General features: G+C 50.2%; 1 protein-coding gene across 2 annotated transcripts in view; it reads right to left on the bottom strand.

The window, feature by feature from the left end:
• The window catches only part of MRC2 (mannose receptor C-type 2), a 54,989-nt gene extending 39,223 nt beyond the window's left edge, over window positions 1-15,766 (bottom strand). Inside the window, exon 1 of one of the 2 annotated variants that reach the window (XM_089901380.1) lies at window positions 15,514-15,766. In XM_089901380.1, coding sequence (XP_089757506.1) covers window positions 15,514-15,628 — 115 coding nt within the window. In that variant the 5' untranslated portion in view covers window positions 15,629-15,766. The remainder of the gene's footprint in view (window positions 1-15,513) is intronic. The other variant, XM_089901382.1, reaches the window with a different exon arrangement.
• Window positions 15,767-18,908: the final 3,142 nt, after the last annotated feature.

The raw sequence follows: 18,908 nt of genomic DNA, 5'->3' as shown, positions 1-18,908 counted from the left end.
TACTAGATTCCATGAATAAAAACCTCTCTAATAAAGCTTATGTGGGAGGATAATGGCTCCAGCTACCCTAGCAAAGGAGGCAGGGTCCCCTTTCCTATGAATAGCTGGGCTCAGGTGTGATGTTGGGAACAACACAAGGCAAATAAATAGCAACTGAGAAAAAAACAAAAACAAAAACACATGTGTGTTGAACTGAGCTGGACCAGGGGAGGTGGAAAGGCAAGCTGTCCTATGTCCTATAGGCAAGGGTTTAACATCCTCTGAATTGCATCCTCCTTTAAAAGCAGATCATGTATGGACAATGAATAGAAGAGGATAAGGGAGACATGAAATTATTTATTGTGCCAGGAGGTTGGGATTATGTGTACCTTTCTCTTATATTATTATAATGTTTCTAAAGTAAATAAAACGGAGGGAAGCGAGACACGGGGCATCTTAAGGTCTTTGAAGGAACCAAAGCTCTCTGCATTTCCCACAGAACCCGACTCCTTGCTCAGCGTTCAGTGAGTTTGACTTGCTTTGCCCTGGAAGCTACAAAGGGTCAGATATATACACAAGACCCATCATCACCACCACTGTGACATCACTCAGACCTCCAATGACACAACAGACTTGACCTACAAAGGAATGTCTGCGAGGGTCCCCCAAACCCTTCTCTCTCTCCACCCTTTCACATCCTTTTCCTGATTTCTTCAGTATATTTTTAGGACCATATTTTAAAAAGTACTGCTCCCACAACCATCACAGTTCCTCCCTCTCTGATATTAATTAAAAATCAACAGCATGGTTAAGAGAGCTTGGGCTCTGGGTTCAAGGCTGGGTTTGAATTCCTGCTCTTGAACTAGTCATTTGACCTCTTCATCCTTCAGTGACCTCATCTGTTCAGTGGAGGAAATACTCCTGCTTACGGCACAGAACAAGTACTGAGCACCTCGCATGTGCCAGGAGCTGTGCTGGTGCTGACCCCTGAGTGGTTGGCAGAACTGGTTGAGACCACAGATGGAACGACTCACCACACTGCCCCACACAAGTGAGATCATGGTGACAGCAGCCCTGGGGGCAACCCTTCTGGAGGAGAATATGGCACCATGCGTCAAAAGCCTTCAAAAACACAGACCTTTGACCCAGAGTTCACTTCTTATGAATTTAACTTAAAGAAATAATTAAGAATCTATGCAAAGATTTTGCTACACAGCATTATTTATAACAACGACTGGGGGAAAATTAATGTCCAACAATATGGCACTGACTGTGTCAACTGAAATACACTCACACAATGGGATACTATGCAGACAACAGTAATCAATTTATAAGAGTATTTCGACATGAATAGAGGTTCACACTGTAACTGATTTTGAAAAACTGGATGTATAATATGACCTTATTTTTATTTTCTTTTAAATCAAGTAAAGTCTGAAAAGACCTTTGTGCATTCTTGTTATTAAACTTGGGTGTCCAAATCGCCAGGGTTGCTTGTTTACAGAGCAAGTGCCAGGCCCTACAGCAGACCTACTGAATTAGAATCTCAAGATGAAGGAATATCTGGATCGTAAACAAGGTTCCCAGGAGATTCTGAGGCTCACCAGAGTTTCAGAAACACTGTACATGCCTAAGTGTTAACAGTGGTTATCACTGACTTATGGGATACCTGGTGATTTTTATTTTCTTCTCTTTGTATTTTCTACAGTTTACATGTTTGGAAATTAAAAAGAGATATGACCTGAATGTCCAACAAGGGATAGTTACAGGACATCCGTACAACGGAATCTTATGCAGCCATGGAAGCATTGGGTGGAAATACGCTGATGACATATGAAAGAATGTTACAAATCAACACTAAAACGTCTATGTAAAGTTTTATACAGAGAGAGGAAAGGAGAGGAGAGGAGACACAGTCTGGCAGGATATTCTTTAAAATGTTAACGTGCCTGTTTCTTAGTGGTGAAATTTTAGGTAACCTTTCTTTTTTGTAACTTTTTCTACCTTTTGAATTGTGTACTATAAATAGGTAACATTTTTTACAATCATAAAAATGTATTCTGATCCTGAAAAAATATATATGTAACACTGTCTTTCTGAGGGCCTTGTGGGAGGGAGGGTTAGTGAAACAGAAAAGGTGCCGGTGCGTAAAAGGGGGAAGAGTAGCCTTCCAGGGAAGGAGAGAACTCAGTCTGACCCCAAAGGGCTTTGTAAACCTTGCTAACAAGGCCAATTGTGTGGAGGAGGAGGGGGGATAAAAAGATACTTCAGACATAGATATGGATGTAGTAATGTGTGGCTTGAGGGACCCTAGTTCCCTGACCAGGGACTGAACCAGGGCCCTCTGCAGTGAAAGCCCGGAGTCCTAACCACTGGACCGCCAGGGAATAAAAATTTTAAATGAACAACAAACAGGGGAAAGATATTTCTTTTTCTTTTCCCCTATTTTTTGGCCGCGCCATGCGGCATGCAGGATCTTAGTTCCCAACCAGGGATGGAAACCCTGCTCCCTGCAGCGGAAGTGCGGTCTTAACCACTGGACTTCCGACGCGCAGGCTCAGCGGCCATGGCTCACAGGCCCAGCCGCTCCGCGGCATGTGGGATCCTCCTAGACGGGGGCACGAACTCGTGTCCCCTGCATCGGCAGGCGGACTCTCAACCACTGCGCCACCAGGGAAGACCTGTTTTTTTTTTCTTGTTTTTGTTTTTTGGGGTGGGGGGAGAGATTTCTAACAAATATGGCAAGAAGCTCATATAGGCCAATGAGAAAAATATAGAGACCCAGTAATTTTAAGCCCCTAAGACCTGAACAGATGCGATGATCAAGAATATGTATGAACAGACAATTCATGAAGAAGAAATATCCATATATAATGAGGTTATGGAAAAAATGTTTAAAAGCATTTGAAATACTGGTAATGTTCCTATTTGCTGGATCCGACCCTTGGTTACATGGGTGTGTTCAGTTTGTGAAAATTCATTGAGCTGAACATCTGAACATGGTGTGTTCACTTTCCTGTATTAATATTATACCCAAAGAATGAAAAAATTTTAAAGCAAGGCATGGATAAACACAAAATAGAGACTGGGTGGGAGGAACAGGGAGAGAGAGGGAGAGAGAGAGAGAGAGAGAGAGAGAGAGAGAAGCACATAGGTAGATGTAAGTATTGCAATGTTCTCTGTCTTGGATTAGGTGGTGGATTCGCAAATGTTCATTATATTATAATGCATACTTTGTTTACAAAATAAAAGAAGACCATGCAGGGAAGCAAACAGGACTGAGTGCCCTGCTCCACCAATCACTAGATATGTGATCCTGGCTCGCAGCCTATCTGGCTCAATTTCCTTATCTGTGAAATAGAGGAATGTGAGGATTAAAAATACAGGGACTTCCCTGGTGGCGCAGTGCTTAAGAATCCACCTGCCAATGCAGAGGACACGGATTCGAGCCCTCGTCCGGGAAGATCTCACATGCCACGGAGCAACTAAGCCCGTGAGCCACAACTACTGAGCCTGCGCTCTAGAGCCCACAAGCCACAACCACTGAGCCCATGCACCACAACCACTGAAGCCCACGTGCCTAGAACCCGTGCTCCGCAACAAGAGAAGCCACCGCAATGAGAAGACTGCGCACCGCAACAGAGTAGACCCCACTTGCAGCAACTAGAGAAGCCCGCGCACAGCAACAAAGACCCAACACAGCCAAAATAAATAAATTTATGTAAAAAAAAAAATACAGTGCATGTGGAATTGCCTAATACTGACCCTGGCAGACTATACGTGATCAGTAAACATTAACACGGTTTCCATTTCTCTCACTTGTTACAGTGTTATATAGAAACGTCATAAGGTTTTCAAAAAGGAGGAAGCCTTCCAAAAGCTCGTCCCCTGACTGCTACCTTTTTGATTTGCATTCCAATCTTGTCCGTATGGACGGCCATTTAGTACTTACAGAATTTCGTGTCCTAGTGTCTTGAAATGCAAACTTGTATTACAGCGTTCGCATCCTCTCCAGCTGTCCCTTCTGTAACCACTCAGCTGATAAGTGCAAGATCAACAGGTTCGCGTTGGAGGGTTTGTTAATGGAAAGAGCCTGAGGCGGGTGCCTACACCGGTGATCCAGCTCTTGAAGGTGAACACCCTGAGCGCGCCTTCAGGAAACCCCGCTCTGAGGCTGACCCTCCTACACAGGGCTCCTCGCCTGCAAGTAGCGGAAACCCAACTCCAACTCATCATTTTAAAAAAACAAGAGGTGGGGGGTGATGGGCTTCCCTGGTGGCGCAGTGGTTGAGGGTCCACCTGCCGATGCAGGGAACACGGGTTCGTGCCCCGGTCCGGGAGGATCTCACATGCCGCAGAGCGGCTAGGCCCGTGAGCCATGGCCGCTGAGCCTGCGCGTCCGGAGCCTGTGCTCCGCAACGGGAGAGGCCACAACAGTGAGAGGCCCGCGTACCGCCAACAAGAGGGGCAGGCCTGGAGTGGCTAGGGAAAACTGTAACCAGGGTCTCGGCCAGCCTGGGTCTCAGTGCCACCTACCCCGAACCCAGGTTCCACTCTCCCCTCCCGGAACCGGGCTGTCCCCTCTGTGCTACACCAGACCCTGCAGGGCTCCCTTCGCGCCTGGGAAAAGCCCGCCCTGCCCCCACGAGACTCTGATTGGCCCCGTGGGGTCACGTGCTGCAGGCTTGGACCAGTTAGGTGATGGGAGTGGACGGAGGGTGCGACTGGAATCACTTGGTTGGACAGAGAGAAAGTTGTCCTCTGCCACCCCATTGCTGCAAATTACAGACATGCTAAAAAGAAAAATCACCCCTGTTAAATAATCAATACATAATATAACAGAATATGACATAACTTCTATTAAATTTTGGTGTGATCTTTACCAATTTTATCTTGTCTCTACGCCTCACATACAAGTTACATTCATTTATATATCACATACACACGCACACCCAAACAAATGTTTTTGAGTCTTGTTTTTGTACTTAATATTTTAGAAAAAGGATTTCTCTGTATCTTTTAATTTTGTAAAAACCATTTTAATGGCTGTATGCTATTTCATGATGTGATATACCACATTCCATTTACTCATTCCCTAGCTATTACTGCTCTTCAACTTGTAAGCAGATTTTTCTTAATTATAAATAATATATTGACCATATTGTTACATCAATCTTTGTTGGCACTTTGGAGGCATATCTTGCCTTTTTTTCTTTTTTTTTTAATTGCTAGTGATTTAAAACATTTTCCAAAGGCGTATTAGACATTGGTATTCCTTCTTTGTGAATTCTGTTCCCAGCTTTTACTGGCTCATGTATTCTAATCTTAGATGCCTTAAAACTAGTGGAGGTTCCTGTGTTTTTCTCACTGGCTTATGTGAGCTTCTTGCCGTAACTATTCCAGACATCTCCTCCCTGTTTGTTGTTCTTCTAAATTCTATGTGTGACTCCCTCTGGTTACAACTTCTCCCACTAAGGGTAACGGCTCTCCTGACTTCAAACGGCGTAGGTCAGTGTTACCCTCTTTTTTGTATTTTATATAGATGGGATCATACGGTATGAATGCATCTGACTCAATATTTTTGTGAGCCTTAAACTGTCGCATGTGGTCGTAGGTTGCTCATTCTCATCGCTGTATACTACTTAATAGTGTGGAGCCACCATAATTTATCCATTCTGTTGTTGATGGGCATTTGGGTAATTTTCAGTTTGGGGCTAGTTTTCAGTTTGGGGCTATTATGAATAGTACTGCTGTGAGCAACTTGGCTTTTTTAAGAATATAGTTTAGGGACTTCCCTGGTGGCGCAGTGGTTAAGAATACACCTGCCAATGCAGGGAACACGGGTTCGGGCTCTGATCCGGGAAGATCCCATATACTGCGGAGCACCTGGGCCCGTGAGCCACAACTGCTGAAGCCCGCGTGCCTAGAGTCAGTGCTCCGCAACAAGAGAAGCCACCGCAATGAGAAGGCCGCTCACCGCAACGAAGAGTAGCCCCTGCTCGCCACAACTAGAGAAAGCCCGCGCGCAGCAACGAAGATCCAACGCAACGAAAAATAAATAAATAAAAAATAAAATAAATTTGTTTTAAAAATTATTAAAAAAAAGAAAAGAATATAGTTTAGGGACTTCCTTGGCGGTCCAGTGGTTAAGACTTCGCCTTCCAATGCAGGGGGTGTGGCTTTGATCCCTGTTCGGGGAGCTAAGATCCCACATGCCTCTCGGCCAAGAAACCAAAACATAAAACAGAAGCAATATTGTAACAAATTCAATACAGACTTTAAAAATGGTCTACATCAAAAAAATTCTTTAAAAAAAAGAATACAGTTCCTTAGGTTACCTACTAAATACAAAGGAGAAAAGGTACTTTTTTAGTGGAGAGATCTGGTAGACATCAGATGAACCAATTGATCAAAGTCAGCATCACCAATAAGGGAACAAACTGACAATGTGATACGACGGGAAGGACACATTTGTGTCCCACCCCTGTGGTTTTCTTTCCAAAAATGTTTAACATAAATTTAATGATTAAACAATCAGACAAATTCAGACTGCGAACACTCTACCAAACATTTGATGCCTGAAGTCATCAAAAATCCAGTGTCATAAAAGACAAGAAGGCCAACTATTCTAGATTAAGAGAGGCTGAAGAGACACGACACCAAATAGAGTCCTAGACTTAAACAACAGCTGACATTATTGGGACAACTGGAGAAATTCAAACACGAACTACATATTAAAAAAAACTATAGTATCTGTTGTATTTCTTAGATGTGATTACGGTATTATGGTTTTATAGGAGAATGTCTTTGTTTTTACTTGATACATGGTGACGTACTGGTGTGATATGTCACGTCTACAACTACTGAAAGATTCACCACACACACACACACACACACACACACACAGTGAGGTAAAGCAAATGTGACCAAGGATCCTCAGATCCTTAGAAATGAGGTTAAGCATCTATGAAGTTAGAAAATCCTTTCCTCAGGGGCCAGGACTGACTGCAAGGCCGTTTCCTGTTGAATTCCTATTTGACCAAGCTGGTCTGGGTCAATGCGGTTCCCTCTGCAGTCAGACAGGCTCCCAACGCTGTGTCTGAGATTTCAAAGGAGTCTATTGCTTCCATCTTCCTTCTAACAAACTTAAAAATTGCACCTAAAATGAAATCAGCACACATTTGCCTCTAGGATGTTCCTCTACATTTGGGGCTGGGGGGAGAGGTTGCTCTTAAAATATGAGCTTCAGGCAGGTAGGATTCATGACTGGCTTGTTCGCCACGGTGTCATCTGCATCAAATACCACGCCTGGCGCATTGTCAGTGCTCGGGAAGCAGACAGCTAATCGCATGAATGAGAAAATGCATGTCAGTGATCAGACATGCGTCTTCACTTAATTATTGCCCGTGTGTGTATATCAGTTTGTATGATTGCCTTGTGGTCATGATCACTTTCCTTCTTAGATATATTTCCACGCACTGGCATTAGTTCTTTTCTTTTGGCCACACTGCTGCACCTCATGTGGAATCTTAGTTCCTCGACCAAGGATCGAACCTGCATCCCCTGCATTGGAAGGGCGGAGTCTTAACCACTGGACCACCTGGGAAGTCCCTGACATTACATGTGTCATTATATTCTATATTTGTCATTTAGAACTACGTAAATTGTCCATCGTGTTAAGATTCTTGATTAGCCATGCTCTTGTTGTTGGGCATCTAGATGGGCTCCAATTTGTTTTGCTACTATAAATAGCACTTCTATGAACATTTTTTTTTTCTCTTTGGGATTAATGCCTTACAAATTCCCCAAGTGGAATTATGAGGTCAAAGGAGATGAAGTCTTACATATCTAGTGTCTTACCTCTTGTCTGAAAGACTGAATGCTAAAAAACTGAACTAACTGGGGCTTCCCTGGTGGTGCAGTGGTTGAGAGTCCGCCTGCCGATGCAGGGGACACGGGTTCGTGCCCCGGTCTGGGAAGATCCCACATGCCGCGGAGCGGCTGGGCCCGTGAGCCATGGCCGCTGAGCCTGCGCGTCTGGAGCCTGTGCTCCGCAACGGGAGAGGCCACAACAGTGAGAGGCCCGCGTACCGGGGAAAAAAAAAAAACAAAAAAAAAACTGAACTAATTTACGTGCTCCAGTCATACATATTAGTTGCCTCACAGCTCTGCCAAGATTAGGTTTTCTATTTTTACTAGTTTAATTACATATTTTTTAAAGTTGATTTCTTTAATTTCTAGTGATCTTTGCACTTTCTACATGACAACTTGCCAGCTGAATTTTCTCTTGATCAGCTGTAAATTGAAACTAAAAATGTTAAATTATAATCCTGTTGTCCAATACCATTTACAAGTACAGATTCATTTTCCCATTAGGGTGTTGCTTCTGGTGTGTCTTACATTAAGTTCTTATAACAGTCTAAGTCTACTTTTGAAATGTATTCCGGTCCACTGGACTTTTTTTCTGTTTATTTTAATTCAATGCCATATGTTTTTCATGATTGTGACATCATCTAAAACTCTGGAAACTCACTGGCCTTTCCACTACTACAAACAAAATTCTCATCACAAGAAAAAAACTTTGTAAAGATGTGAGGTGATGGATGTTAACACTGTGGAGATCATTTTGCAATACATACAGATATCAGATCATTATGTGTACACTTTAAACTCAATACAACGTTATATGTCAATTACATTCAGTAAAACTGGTGGTGGTGGGGAGCTCTTTGGAACACCTGTCTTTTTTTGTTTGGTTCAATAAATATTTACTAAATGACAGTGTCCAAGGCTGGAAGCTGTGCAGAGTTGACAAAGCCCTGCCCCAGAGGTGCTCACAGTCTGGGAGGGGAGGAAGGGGCTCCACCAGGCGGGCGGCAGCAATGAAATGGAAAAGGAGTCTGGGGAGAAAGTCTACTTCCAGCTGAGGCTGCAGGTATGAGCGGGGACCCAGAGCCACACCTGCGGAGCCAGGCGTTCCTGGTCAAGAGAAAAGCGGGAGTGGGGGCTTCACTGGGCAGGACTCAGGGCATCTGAATTTGACTTGCTCAAGGGTTTGAAGAGAAAGGCTGGAACCTGACCATGGAAGGCCTCAAATTCTCAATTCAACTCTGTTCTGTTGGCGATTAAATCCGCCCTCTTGGATCACAAATCTGGCAACAATGTGGGCTCTGGACTGAGGATGGAAGCCAGGAGGCAGAGACTGCAGATGCAAACCACATCACAGAGGCCAGAGGGAAAGAAAATTTTCAAACAGTGTCCATCAATAGGGAAGCAGCTAAAAAAAAAAAAAGAACAGTACATCCTTCCTACCAACTACTGAGCACCATTAAGAATGGCACAGCTCTGAAGCCATTGGAAATGCCATGAATATTGTTAAATAAAATGTATTGTATTATACAGTATAAAACGTGGTTCTGTTTGTGTAAAAGGAGTATTTATATGGGTGTATATGCATAAAGAACGGAAGATTACGCCGTTTACAAAACTACTGACAGTGGTTACTGTTAGGGTGCATGTGGAGGGAAGGGAGGACCTCAGATTTTTTACATGTTACCCCTTTATGGTCTGACCGTTTTCCACCGAGCATGCATCATTAAAACTGAGGCTATCTCAGGGTAGTAGCCTCAGTTTTAATGATGCATGCTCTAATGGACTTGAGGATATGGGGAGGGGGAAGGGTAAGCTGTGACAAAGCGAGAGAGTGGCATGGACATATATACACTACCAAACGCAAAATAGATAGCTAGTGGGAAGCAGCCGCATGGCACAGGGAGATCAGCTCGGTGCTTTGTGACCACCTAGAGGGGTGGTATAGGGAGGGTGGGAGGGAGGGAGACGCAAGAGGGAAGAGATATGGGAACATATGTATATGTATAACTGATTCACTTTGTTATAAAGCAGAAACTAACACACCATTGTAAAGCAATTATACTCCAATAAAGATGTAAAAAAAAACAAAAACTGAGGCTAATAACAGCCCTCGTGCTGCAAGGTGAGGCCTGCAAAGGGGCACTGCATTTAGTAACTAGGAAGCCTAATTACCAGGACCGCTGGGAGGCAGCTCCGTAGGAGGCAGGTTACGGTGAGGCAGGATGACTGGCGGCTCGGTGTGCACTGAAAGGGCAGAGTCCAGGGAACTCAGCTCTGAAAGGAAGTTTAGCTGAAGAAGCTTCATGATGAGGAGAAGCAAAAAAAGGAGGGAAGTAAATTGAGGGGCCTAAGGGGTAAGGACAGCTGAGGATGGATTTTTTTTTTTCTTTAGGATTTAAATTTACTTTCAGAAAAAGTATGGTTACTTTTTGGCCCTTATGGTATGTCATCAAGCAGTAAAGGGTTATCAAAGACCTACTTCGATTAAAAAAAAAAAGTGGCTGTAGTTAGGGCTTTGTATGTTGAGGATTGTGTTTCTTTCATGTTTAAGTCCCTTGATATTCATGTTTTCTCTTCCTAATAATAATAAAAATAGCAATAATTTAATATTATTTGTTAAGAAGTGACTGTGTCCAGCACTGTACCACGTAACTCATACATATATTGTCATTTCTTACGATATCCCTACGAGGGGCTATTATTTTATTTTTCCCATTTTACAAATGAAGAAACTTGAGCCTCTGCCCGAGGTCACGCAGCTGGCGAGTGGCATTAATTACAGCCCCACCGACCCTGTCCCGATTTACATCTGAGCCTGAGGAGGCGGGGCGTTCCCAGCCACGCCCCCTCCAGCCTCAGTCTACAGTGGGGAGCGCCGTGTCCGCCTCCCCTTCCAAACACTTTCTCAGGATGTCGGGAGAGGCTGGGAAACTGGCTTCTTGTTTTTCCCTGTAGGAGCTCCAGGCCCACCACGGCAGCTTCTCACCATGTCCTTCTAGAAGTGACCCCCAAGAAAAAGAGGAAAAAGGCAGCCCCTCCCTTCTGGGGTTTACCCCCGTGTTCGCCCTCTGTGAGCTTGTGTCCCTTTAGCCCAGGTGAGCCCAAGAGGCAGTGACCAGGACCCCTCGGTGTCCTTCTCAGGATCCTGAGTCTGGAAGGAAGGGGCAGTGGCAGCCAGGCAAGAAGAGAGGAAGGGCATTCCAGGCAGAGGGAGTGGTGTGCGCAAAGGCCTATGGGAGGGCGAGCAGTGACGATTCAGGGAGGAAGGCGCAGCGCGCTAAGGGGGAGGGCAGGGAAAAGGCGTGGGGGGCTGGGTGACTGGGAAGAAGCTGAGGTTTCAGAGCCATCATCCTGCAACACAACCAAGGCTTTTGCGGGGGCAGGATGCACAGTCAGAGGTACTCAAGTGGGGCGGGGAGAGCTGAGGAGAGGCAGAGAGCCTGGGCCCAGCCAGGCAGGATGGAAGGAGTCTACACGCTCAAGGGGCTCGGGAGAGGGGACAGAGGGTCCAAAGAAGAGGGGGAAGGGCAGGAAAGAAACTAACCACTGGACTTGCACATGGAGCCACAGGTGGGGGACCAACCCAATGTGTCCTCTAAGGCTGGAGCTGGCTGATGCCACAGATGCCACTACACAGCCTTCATTCCCTCTGCCTTTTCAGGACACAGCCCCTAGCTGAGGAGTGACTGGGATCTGCAGTGCCCGGGGTGAGTTCCAAGAGCTGCATCACTGCTCAAAGGCTGCGCCCCCCCCACCCCAGATTTATAGGACCCAGTCATAGGAAAGCGGCACCCCGTCATCTCATGAAGGACTAAACCGGAAGGAACACTTCCTGTCAGCAAAGCCCAGGCCCTCCAGGTCCAGGGACCCCCACAGGGGGTGCAGGGGAGGTGGGCTCACAAGAACAGGCCGCAGTCACTCCTTCCCGCAGCACCGCGCAGGCTCGGTAAACATCCTCTGACCGACTGGATGAGCAAATATGAATCCCTGACCGCAGGGAAGTGGGGCTCCTCCTCCATCGGGCCCCTTCAGTCCCTCAGGAGCAGGCACCTCAGACCCCCGAGGATACTGAGGGGGGCTCCGTCCCTGCATCTGGGGCCCCTGGGGCTGGGGAAGAGACAAGCACCCAGACAGCTGGGGTGTAACAGAGGGCCGCCCCCTTCCCGGGGTTCCTCTCAGGGGGACACATTGAGAGGATGTTCTGGCAGACCTGGGGCTTTGGGGGAAAGCCCCTAAAGCAGAATTTTCCAGCCTTTCCTAACACACACTCTGGCAAAGTCCATTTTATGGAGATGCAGCGTGGTCTGGTACCTAAGTGCTCAGGCTCAGTAGCCACACCTGAATCTCGCTTTCGCCTCTTTCTAGCCGTGTGTTCTCACGCACGCAACTTAACATCGCTAGTCTGTTGACCGGCAGTGTGTGAGATGGGTGATAACACGTCCCAGGGTTGTGAGAGACGGAAGAGCCTTTGTCCTACAGTATGCCACACAGCGCCCAGAGCATGAAGAATGGTAGCCACTGCTGTTACCACTTCATCCCTCTGAAGGGTGCCACAGGGTGCCTATCTAACGCTTAAATGAGTGGTGAATCCACATGAATGCTCTTCTGAGAAGTCCATGGTGCTTCTGAAATCATCTCACCGGCCCAAACCAACTGTACCCTGCAGGCATCGGGAAACCGATGAGATGTCCCTATTGTGAACAATGGGGACCAAGACCCTGGCTGCCTCCTCCCCTGCCTGCACCCTCACCTTGTCCAGGTCAACCCAGCAGAGGACTGGATCTCAGCGCTAACCGCAGCTCAGCCGGGCACTACCTCAGCCCTGGCAGCTCACAGAAGGCAAGCGGCTGGAGAAAGGAAGACTGGGTGGAGGGGCAGTAAGAGAGCTCTCAACTCCATGACTCACCAGGATCTGGGCCATCTGTGCGGCTGACTCCGGCAGCAGCAGCAAGTACCTGCTGCCTTTCCGAAGGGGTGCCTCCCTCCCCGTCCTTCAGACAGCAGGGTCTGTCCCCACAGCAAGATCTCCCAAGGTCTCCTCACTCCTGGACCTGGATATCTGATGCCTGGGGCTCCCAGCAACCCTCTTTCCAATCTGCACCTCATTCCTCTGGTCAGAAGCTCCCAGGGGTTCTCCAGGGCTCCCCACCGCCAGCCAGCAAGTTGCTCCCCCACGTTGGCCTTCCGGAAAGCTGGCCAGTTTCCTCTTCGCTCGAGCTTCTCCCCCACCCCACTCAGGAACTCTCCACCTCAGCCCAGCAAGCTTCCACAGAATCCCCAGCACAGCCCAGGCCGCCTAGCCGGTCTCGCCCTCTCTGCTCCCCTCCCCCGCGTCTGCAAAGCCTGGTCCCTCCCAGCCTCCCTCCCGAAGGCCTTGGTGACCCTTTGCCCCACACAGTTTCTTCGGCTTCTCTAAGGACGCAACTTACACCTCCCCTGTACCTTCCCTCCTCCCCAAGTAGTTGGCTCAGCATGGAGCAGTGAAGGATACAAAAATGCATCAATACTGCAATTCACAAAGAGGTCTTGCAGCCACAAGCTTTGCAGGGCACCCCTCTGGGGACTCCACAGCGGGTGGAGAAAAGATGGACTCTGCCATTCCACACCAAGAAGGCGCTGCTGCCCTGCCGCCCCCAAGGGGCTCTGCGGTGCCCCATCCTCTCCCCTACTGGTGGTCAGGAAGCCACCACGTGCACGTCACCCCCAGGGTAAGTTTCACCCCAGCAGCACTGGCCTGCCAAGCCGAATCCTATCTCCCACGAGCATTTCCTGGGGCCATCTGGAGCCTGGTGCTGATAAATTCTTCCCAGTGACCACCTAATTCGTCAGGTACAGGGGGATGAGGAAAGACTTCGGCTAGAAGAGGAGTGTTCTGGGCAGAGGGAACAGGGCAGGGACAGTACCTGCAACCGTTTGAACATCCTCTTGCTCAGCTGCTGCTCCGGAGACCAGGCTATCCCCGCCCCACCCCCGCTTCCCTCCACCCACCCCTGCTTCTCTGGGGTGATCAATGCATTGCCCTGGGGACTGGCCTCTCGGAGGCTATGGGGGATACAAGCCCAGGGACACAGCCTGAGGAAGGGCAAGCGGGGCCTGGAGGAGACGCAGAGGCAGAGGGCCACTCCAGGCATCCTCCCTAACCTGGCCTCTCACCAGACATTTCCAGCTCCCTCTGTCAAAGGCTCCATAGGGGAAAAGGCCGAGTCAGCACTCTGGCCACAGTTCTCCCAGGGCCTGGCTTTACAATGTGCTCTGGGGCTCTTGGAATAGCCATGCTCCTCCACCCCTCCCACCCAGCCTGCCTTCACAGAGGAGTGAGATGCAGGGAGGCAGGGGAACAGCCTGGGTGCCTGGACCTGCAGTGGATAGGGAGGTACTTCCTGGTTTGTGTTTGCCTGACATTCAGTTCCGGGTGGGTCTGGAATTCAGCAGAGGGTCTCTGCCCGGTGTGAATATGCATCACCCGGCCCCCACCTCTCCCATCGGCACAATCGGGCACAATCAGGGCAGATACGTGTCTTGGTCGCCTACATCACGCCATCAGTGGGGCAGGCCAACCCAGCAAGCACTGGCTGTGGCTAGAGGTCCCAGATCCTCCATGGCGCTGTCTGGACTTGGCACAAAACTGCACACGCTGCACTGACTGTCCCCTTTCACTCAGCCCCCTCCCCAAATGAAACATAAAGCAAGACCAAGCGTTACAGGCCCAGCAATGGGGCTGTAATAACCACACTCCCTGGCAGCTCCAGCTCTGACTCCTGCAAGCCCCCCAGGAAGTAGATCTTTCCCTTTCCCTCTGGAATTCCTGGTGAGGGTCTGTCTGTCCCCACACTTCACTGTCATCCTTTGAAAGACCAGCAGAAAGAATGCACAGCTTCTGGTTTTTGTTTTCTGTCGGGTGGGTTTTTGCATCTTTAGCAGCTTTCTTGCCGCCCAAGATCTGTCCCTTCTGGAGGGGTGCCAGCTTGGCCAGAGCCGCCCACACAACACTACACCACACACACACACACACACACACACACACACACGCACACCGTGCCCAGCCTGTCGCTGCATCCTCCTGATGGCACAAAACTGCCCCACAGAGCTGCGTTCAACTGGTGCGGAGGCCGCATGCCACAGGCTGTCCTTGAAGACAGTGTGGAAAAGAAAATACAAACATCCCCGAGGTGCCGGTAAAGGCAAACAAGCCCTTACGAATAATTCAAAAACAACAGTAATGCATCGGTCCTGGAGCAAAGCAAGGAGCCCGGCCTGGAGCCTCCTCTGGTTTCTTCGGACGCGCCCTGCCTGTCCCCGGGCCCAGGGCAGGGCCGGCGCCGGGTGGTCCCAGAGGGCGGGCGCGGGGGTCCTCCCGGAGCCCGCCCTCTTCCTCCGAGGCGGCTCGAGACCCCCGGGCTCCCCTCCCCCGCCGCCCGCCACATCTGGTTCCACTCAGGTCCTCCCCCCACCTCCAGGCGCGCTCCTCCTCCCTTCTCCCCCGCTTTCAGAAAAGCGGAGACGATTTTTTAAAACCCAGTCACACACACATACACACACACACACACACACACACACACTTCTGGGGGAAAAAAAAAAAAAGGAGGGAAAAGTCGGGAGAGGCCCGCTCCCCGGCGCTCCCCCCGCCCGCCCCCGAAGTTGGCCAAGTTGGCAGCGCCTTACCCGAGAGGGCAGCGGCGGCGGCCCCGGGGCGGCCGAGGTGCAGACCCCCGAGGAGCAGGGCGCAGCGCAGCAGGTGACGAGGCCAGGGCGCGGGGGCCGGCCGGGCGGGCCCCATGCCCGCGGCGTGGCGCTAGGGGACGCAGGGACCGAGGGCGCACGGGCGCGGCGCGCGGTGGCGGCCCCGGCGCTGGGCTGTGGTGACCGCCCGCGAGGGGCTCGCGTCTTCCTCCGGGTCGGGAAGAAGTGATGTCTCCCGGGGCGAGGAAGGGAGGAGGAGGGAAGGAGGCAGGCCGGGCGGAGGGAGGGCGGAGGGAGGAGCGCAGAACCCGGGAGGAGGGTTTGAGGGGCAGAGGGGAAGGGAAGCGGGCAGCGTGGGAGGGGAAGGGGAGGAGGAGCGGGCGGGCGCGGGGCCGGGGCCGGGGCCGGGGCGCGGGGCCGGGGCCCGGGCCCGAGAGAGAGCGCCGAGAGGGAGAGGAAGGGGAGGCGGGAGAGAAGGATCCGCGGGGTCGAGGAGGACCCCGGCGTGCACTCTTTCTCTCGCTCTCCGCTTCCCTGTCTCCCCGCCTCGCCTTCCCTCTCTGTCCGGGCCTGGAGCCCCAGACGCTGCGTCACAACTCCCCGGCTGGCGCGGGCGGGGAAGCAACTGCAAAACTTTCCGCAAACTTCACCGCGTGGCGGGACGTGGGCTGCACCGCCCGACTGGGCGGGGCGGCGGCGCGCGGCTGACCCAGGCGGCCAGACCCCGGCCCCTGGCACCCCCTCTGTCCCGCCTCTTTCTGCCCAAGTCTCCAGCCGCCAAGCGTCCGCTACCTCCGCGCCTAGGAGGACCCCTCCCCCGGTCTGATGGGGAAGGGGCGGAGCCCAGGGCTCGGCCACCCAGGCAAAGATTGGGGGAGGAGGAGGCACGGTCCCTGTGCCCTGTGCGGGAGCGCAAACACTTGCAAGTGTTGTTTTAGCATTTGAGTGTCCCCCGTGTCTGCGTCTCTGGCGCAAAGCGGTGTTAGTGCTTTTGCTAGATGGGGCTGTATCCAGAAACCCAGGTAAAATCCGTCCACTGGACGTCCCGGAAGACAGACATCATCACTCTCACCAGCAACCTGACTGCTGACGGGTCGCAAAGGAGAAGACAAGCCACAGTTGTTTCGTATTATGCGACAGGTCACCGCAGCGCAGAGCACTGAGCTGAGAGGATGTTAAGAGCCCAGCCCCACCTCTGATTCCCTGAGCGACCTTGAAAAAGTTACTTGGGATGTCTGGGCCCAGCCGGCCTGAGACATTTAGATACCCTAATGCGAAGAAGACTCACATTCTCCCACCACGAGTAATCAAATAAAAACACTATGAAACTGTAATATAAATTTTATTGTTTCCTGTACTGTCCACCTCAGTGCTATTTTTGGAAATAACAAATTCAATGTTTTTTCTTTTTACTACCCTTGCCTTGGGTAAATCTTTCCCCATCGCTGCAATGAGGGTATGGGGCCAAATATGCTCACTAGCTCTTTCCATCCCTGCTGGGCTGAGATTCTTCGCAAATATCAACCTAGAGGTTGCAGGACCCCAAAGTGAGCGCCCACTAAAATCCCCTAGAGTCCCCTGGGAAGATTCTTACTCTCCACACTTTGGCCCTAAAAACTGGTTAGCAGTCAGGCCAGCAAAGCCCTTGGCACTCCACAGCTAGCTTGCGCAGGTCTGACAGACCTAAGTCCCTTCTGGTGACTGCCTTCACTGTCCTTTAGCACACATCTTGATGTGGCATGTCCTGGGATCCCAGCGCTCTGTGGGTTATTGACCACGCTGGGGCTGCCTCCAAGATCATCCTCTTGGTGCCCCCTTTCTCACATTATTTACAAGGGGGTTCAGGATTTGCCAGCTTCAGCTAAGCTGCCCTCTCTTTCTTCCTGTCTGAGCAGCTAAAACACAGGAATCTTCTTCTCTAAGTCATCTTACAGGCTTCTATCTGCTTGCTTATCTCTGGATGTGCTGGCCACAGTTCTCACCAAGGAGTCCCCTTGCCGCTGGAAGGGAACTCAGGCAGGGCTCCCAAGGAGCCCTCCAAATTCTGGAACAGGGTTGGATCTCTCTTCCCCACCAGCCCAAGTAGGTGTGGGCATTCCTCCCACCAGGAGGGCAGAAGCTGACTACCTGACATCACCAGTGAATCACGTGGGTCCAGAAAGTCCACCACTGGCCAGCACGGTGCCCTGAGCGCCCAGTACACAAGAGATGCTCTTATTTCTTTGTTCACCATTCAACAAGCACTGGTGGCTAGCCCTGGGCTAGCTGCTGGGGAACAATGACGAGCAGAGTCGCGGTCCTAGAAGAGTTTTGTTTAGTGGGGAAAATGACACAATTTTTGCCATATTCCAGGCAGAGAAGACTGCCACGAAAGGGCTGAGGAGCACGGAAGTATGTTGCGCTACTAGCAGGGGCAGATGTTTGTTCAAGTCTCTGAGGTCCTGTTCTAGTCTCTGCCGAGGGTGAGGCTTCCTGCTCCAGCGTGCCAGGGTTACGCGTTGTATTCTGCAGATTGTCTGGGCCCACATCCGTGGCCACCATCTGTCTTAGATCTTCAGCTTGCAGGGCAGAGAGCCAGCGACGTCTGGGCAATTCTCCCTGTGGAGAGTCCAGCCCAGTCCCCCACCGCTTAAAGATCTTGTGCAGGATCAGTTGTCAGTGGAAGGTGGTCATAGTCTGCAGGAGTGTTGGGTGTTGTGAGGAGGTTGGGGCTTTCAGAGGGACCCCCTCATCAGCACCCAGAACCTCATCTACTTCCAAAGAAGGGTCAGTGTCCTCTGTGCCTACTGCCTCCTCACCGTTCCTGTTAAAGCTCAAACAGCCATTTATTGAGGGCCTGCTGTGTCCCAGGCATCAGGCTAGATGCTGGGGACTTAGCCAGTCCAGGAGATTTTTGCCAAGTTGATATTCACTATAATGGAATCGATACTGAGAAATGGCTCTCCCTCAGCAGCAAAGGCACTGTGGGTCTGCTGATCTCATCAGAACCAGTTTAGAGGAAAGAGCACAGACTTTGGAGTCAGAGAGACCTGAGTTAGAATCCTGACTTTCCCAGTTACTTGCTTTGTGACATGCAGTGAGTTACTGAAGCTCTCATTGAGGTCACAATTCATATTTGTAAACGGGGTAACAATTCCTATCTTGTCCTGAGAATGAAATATTTTGTGCAAAGGGAGGGCATGGCCCCTAGATAAAGACATTCAGGAAACGTCAGTACCCTCCCTGCTTCCCATCTTCCTCTGCTGTTTGGACATCAGGGTTATCTCCCTTACTCCCTACCCTGCACTCTGCCTACCTTTCGACCCCACCCCACCGGCCACGAGAGCTGCACAGGTCAGTTTGATCAGGATTGCAACACGATGTTTTCCTTTGCCTGA

This window comes from Delphinapterus leucas, chromosome 19 (genome assembly GCF_059928025.1).
Source record: "Delphinapterus leucas isolate spDelLeu-1000000601 "Yukka" chromosome 19, BTC_Dleu_Yukka2, whole genome shotgun sequence".
Classification (NCBI taxonomy): domain Eukaryota; kingdom Metazoa; phylum Chordata; class Mammalia; order Artiodactyla; family Monodontidae; genus Delphinapterus; species Delphinapterus leucas.
The sequence above is the reverse complement of the archived record's forward strand: the minus strand, read 5'-3'. Positions and strand labels throughout refer to the sequence as shown.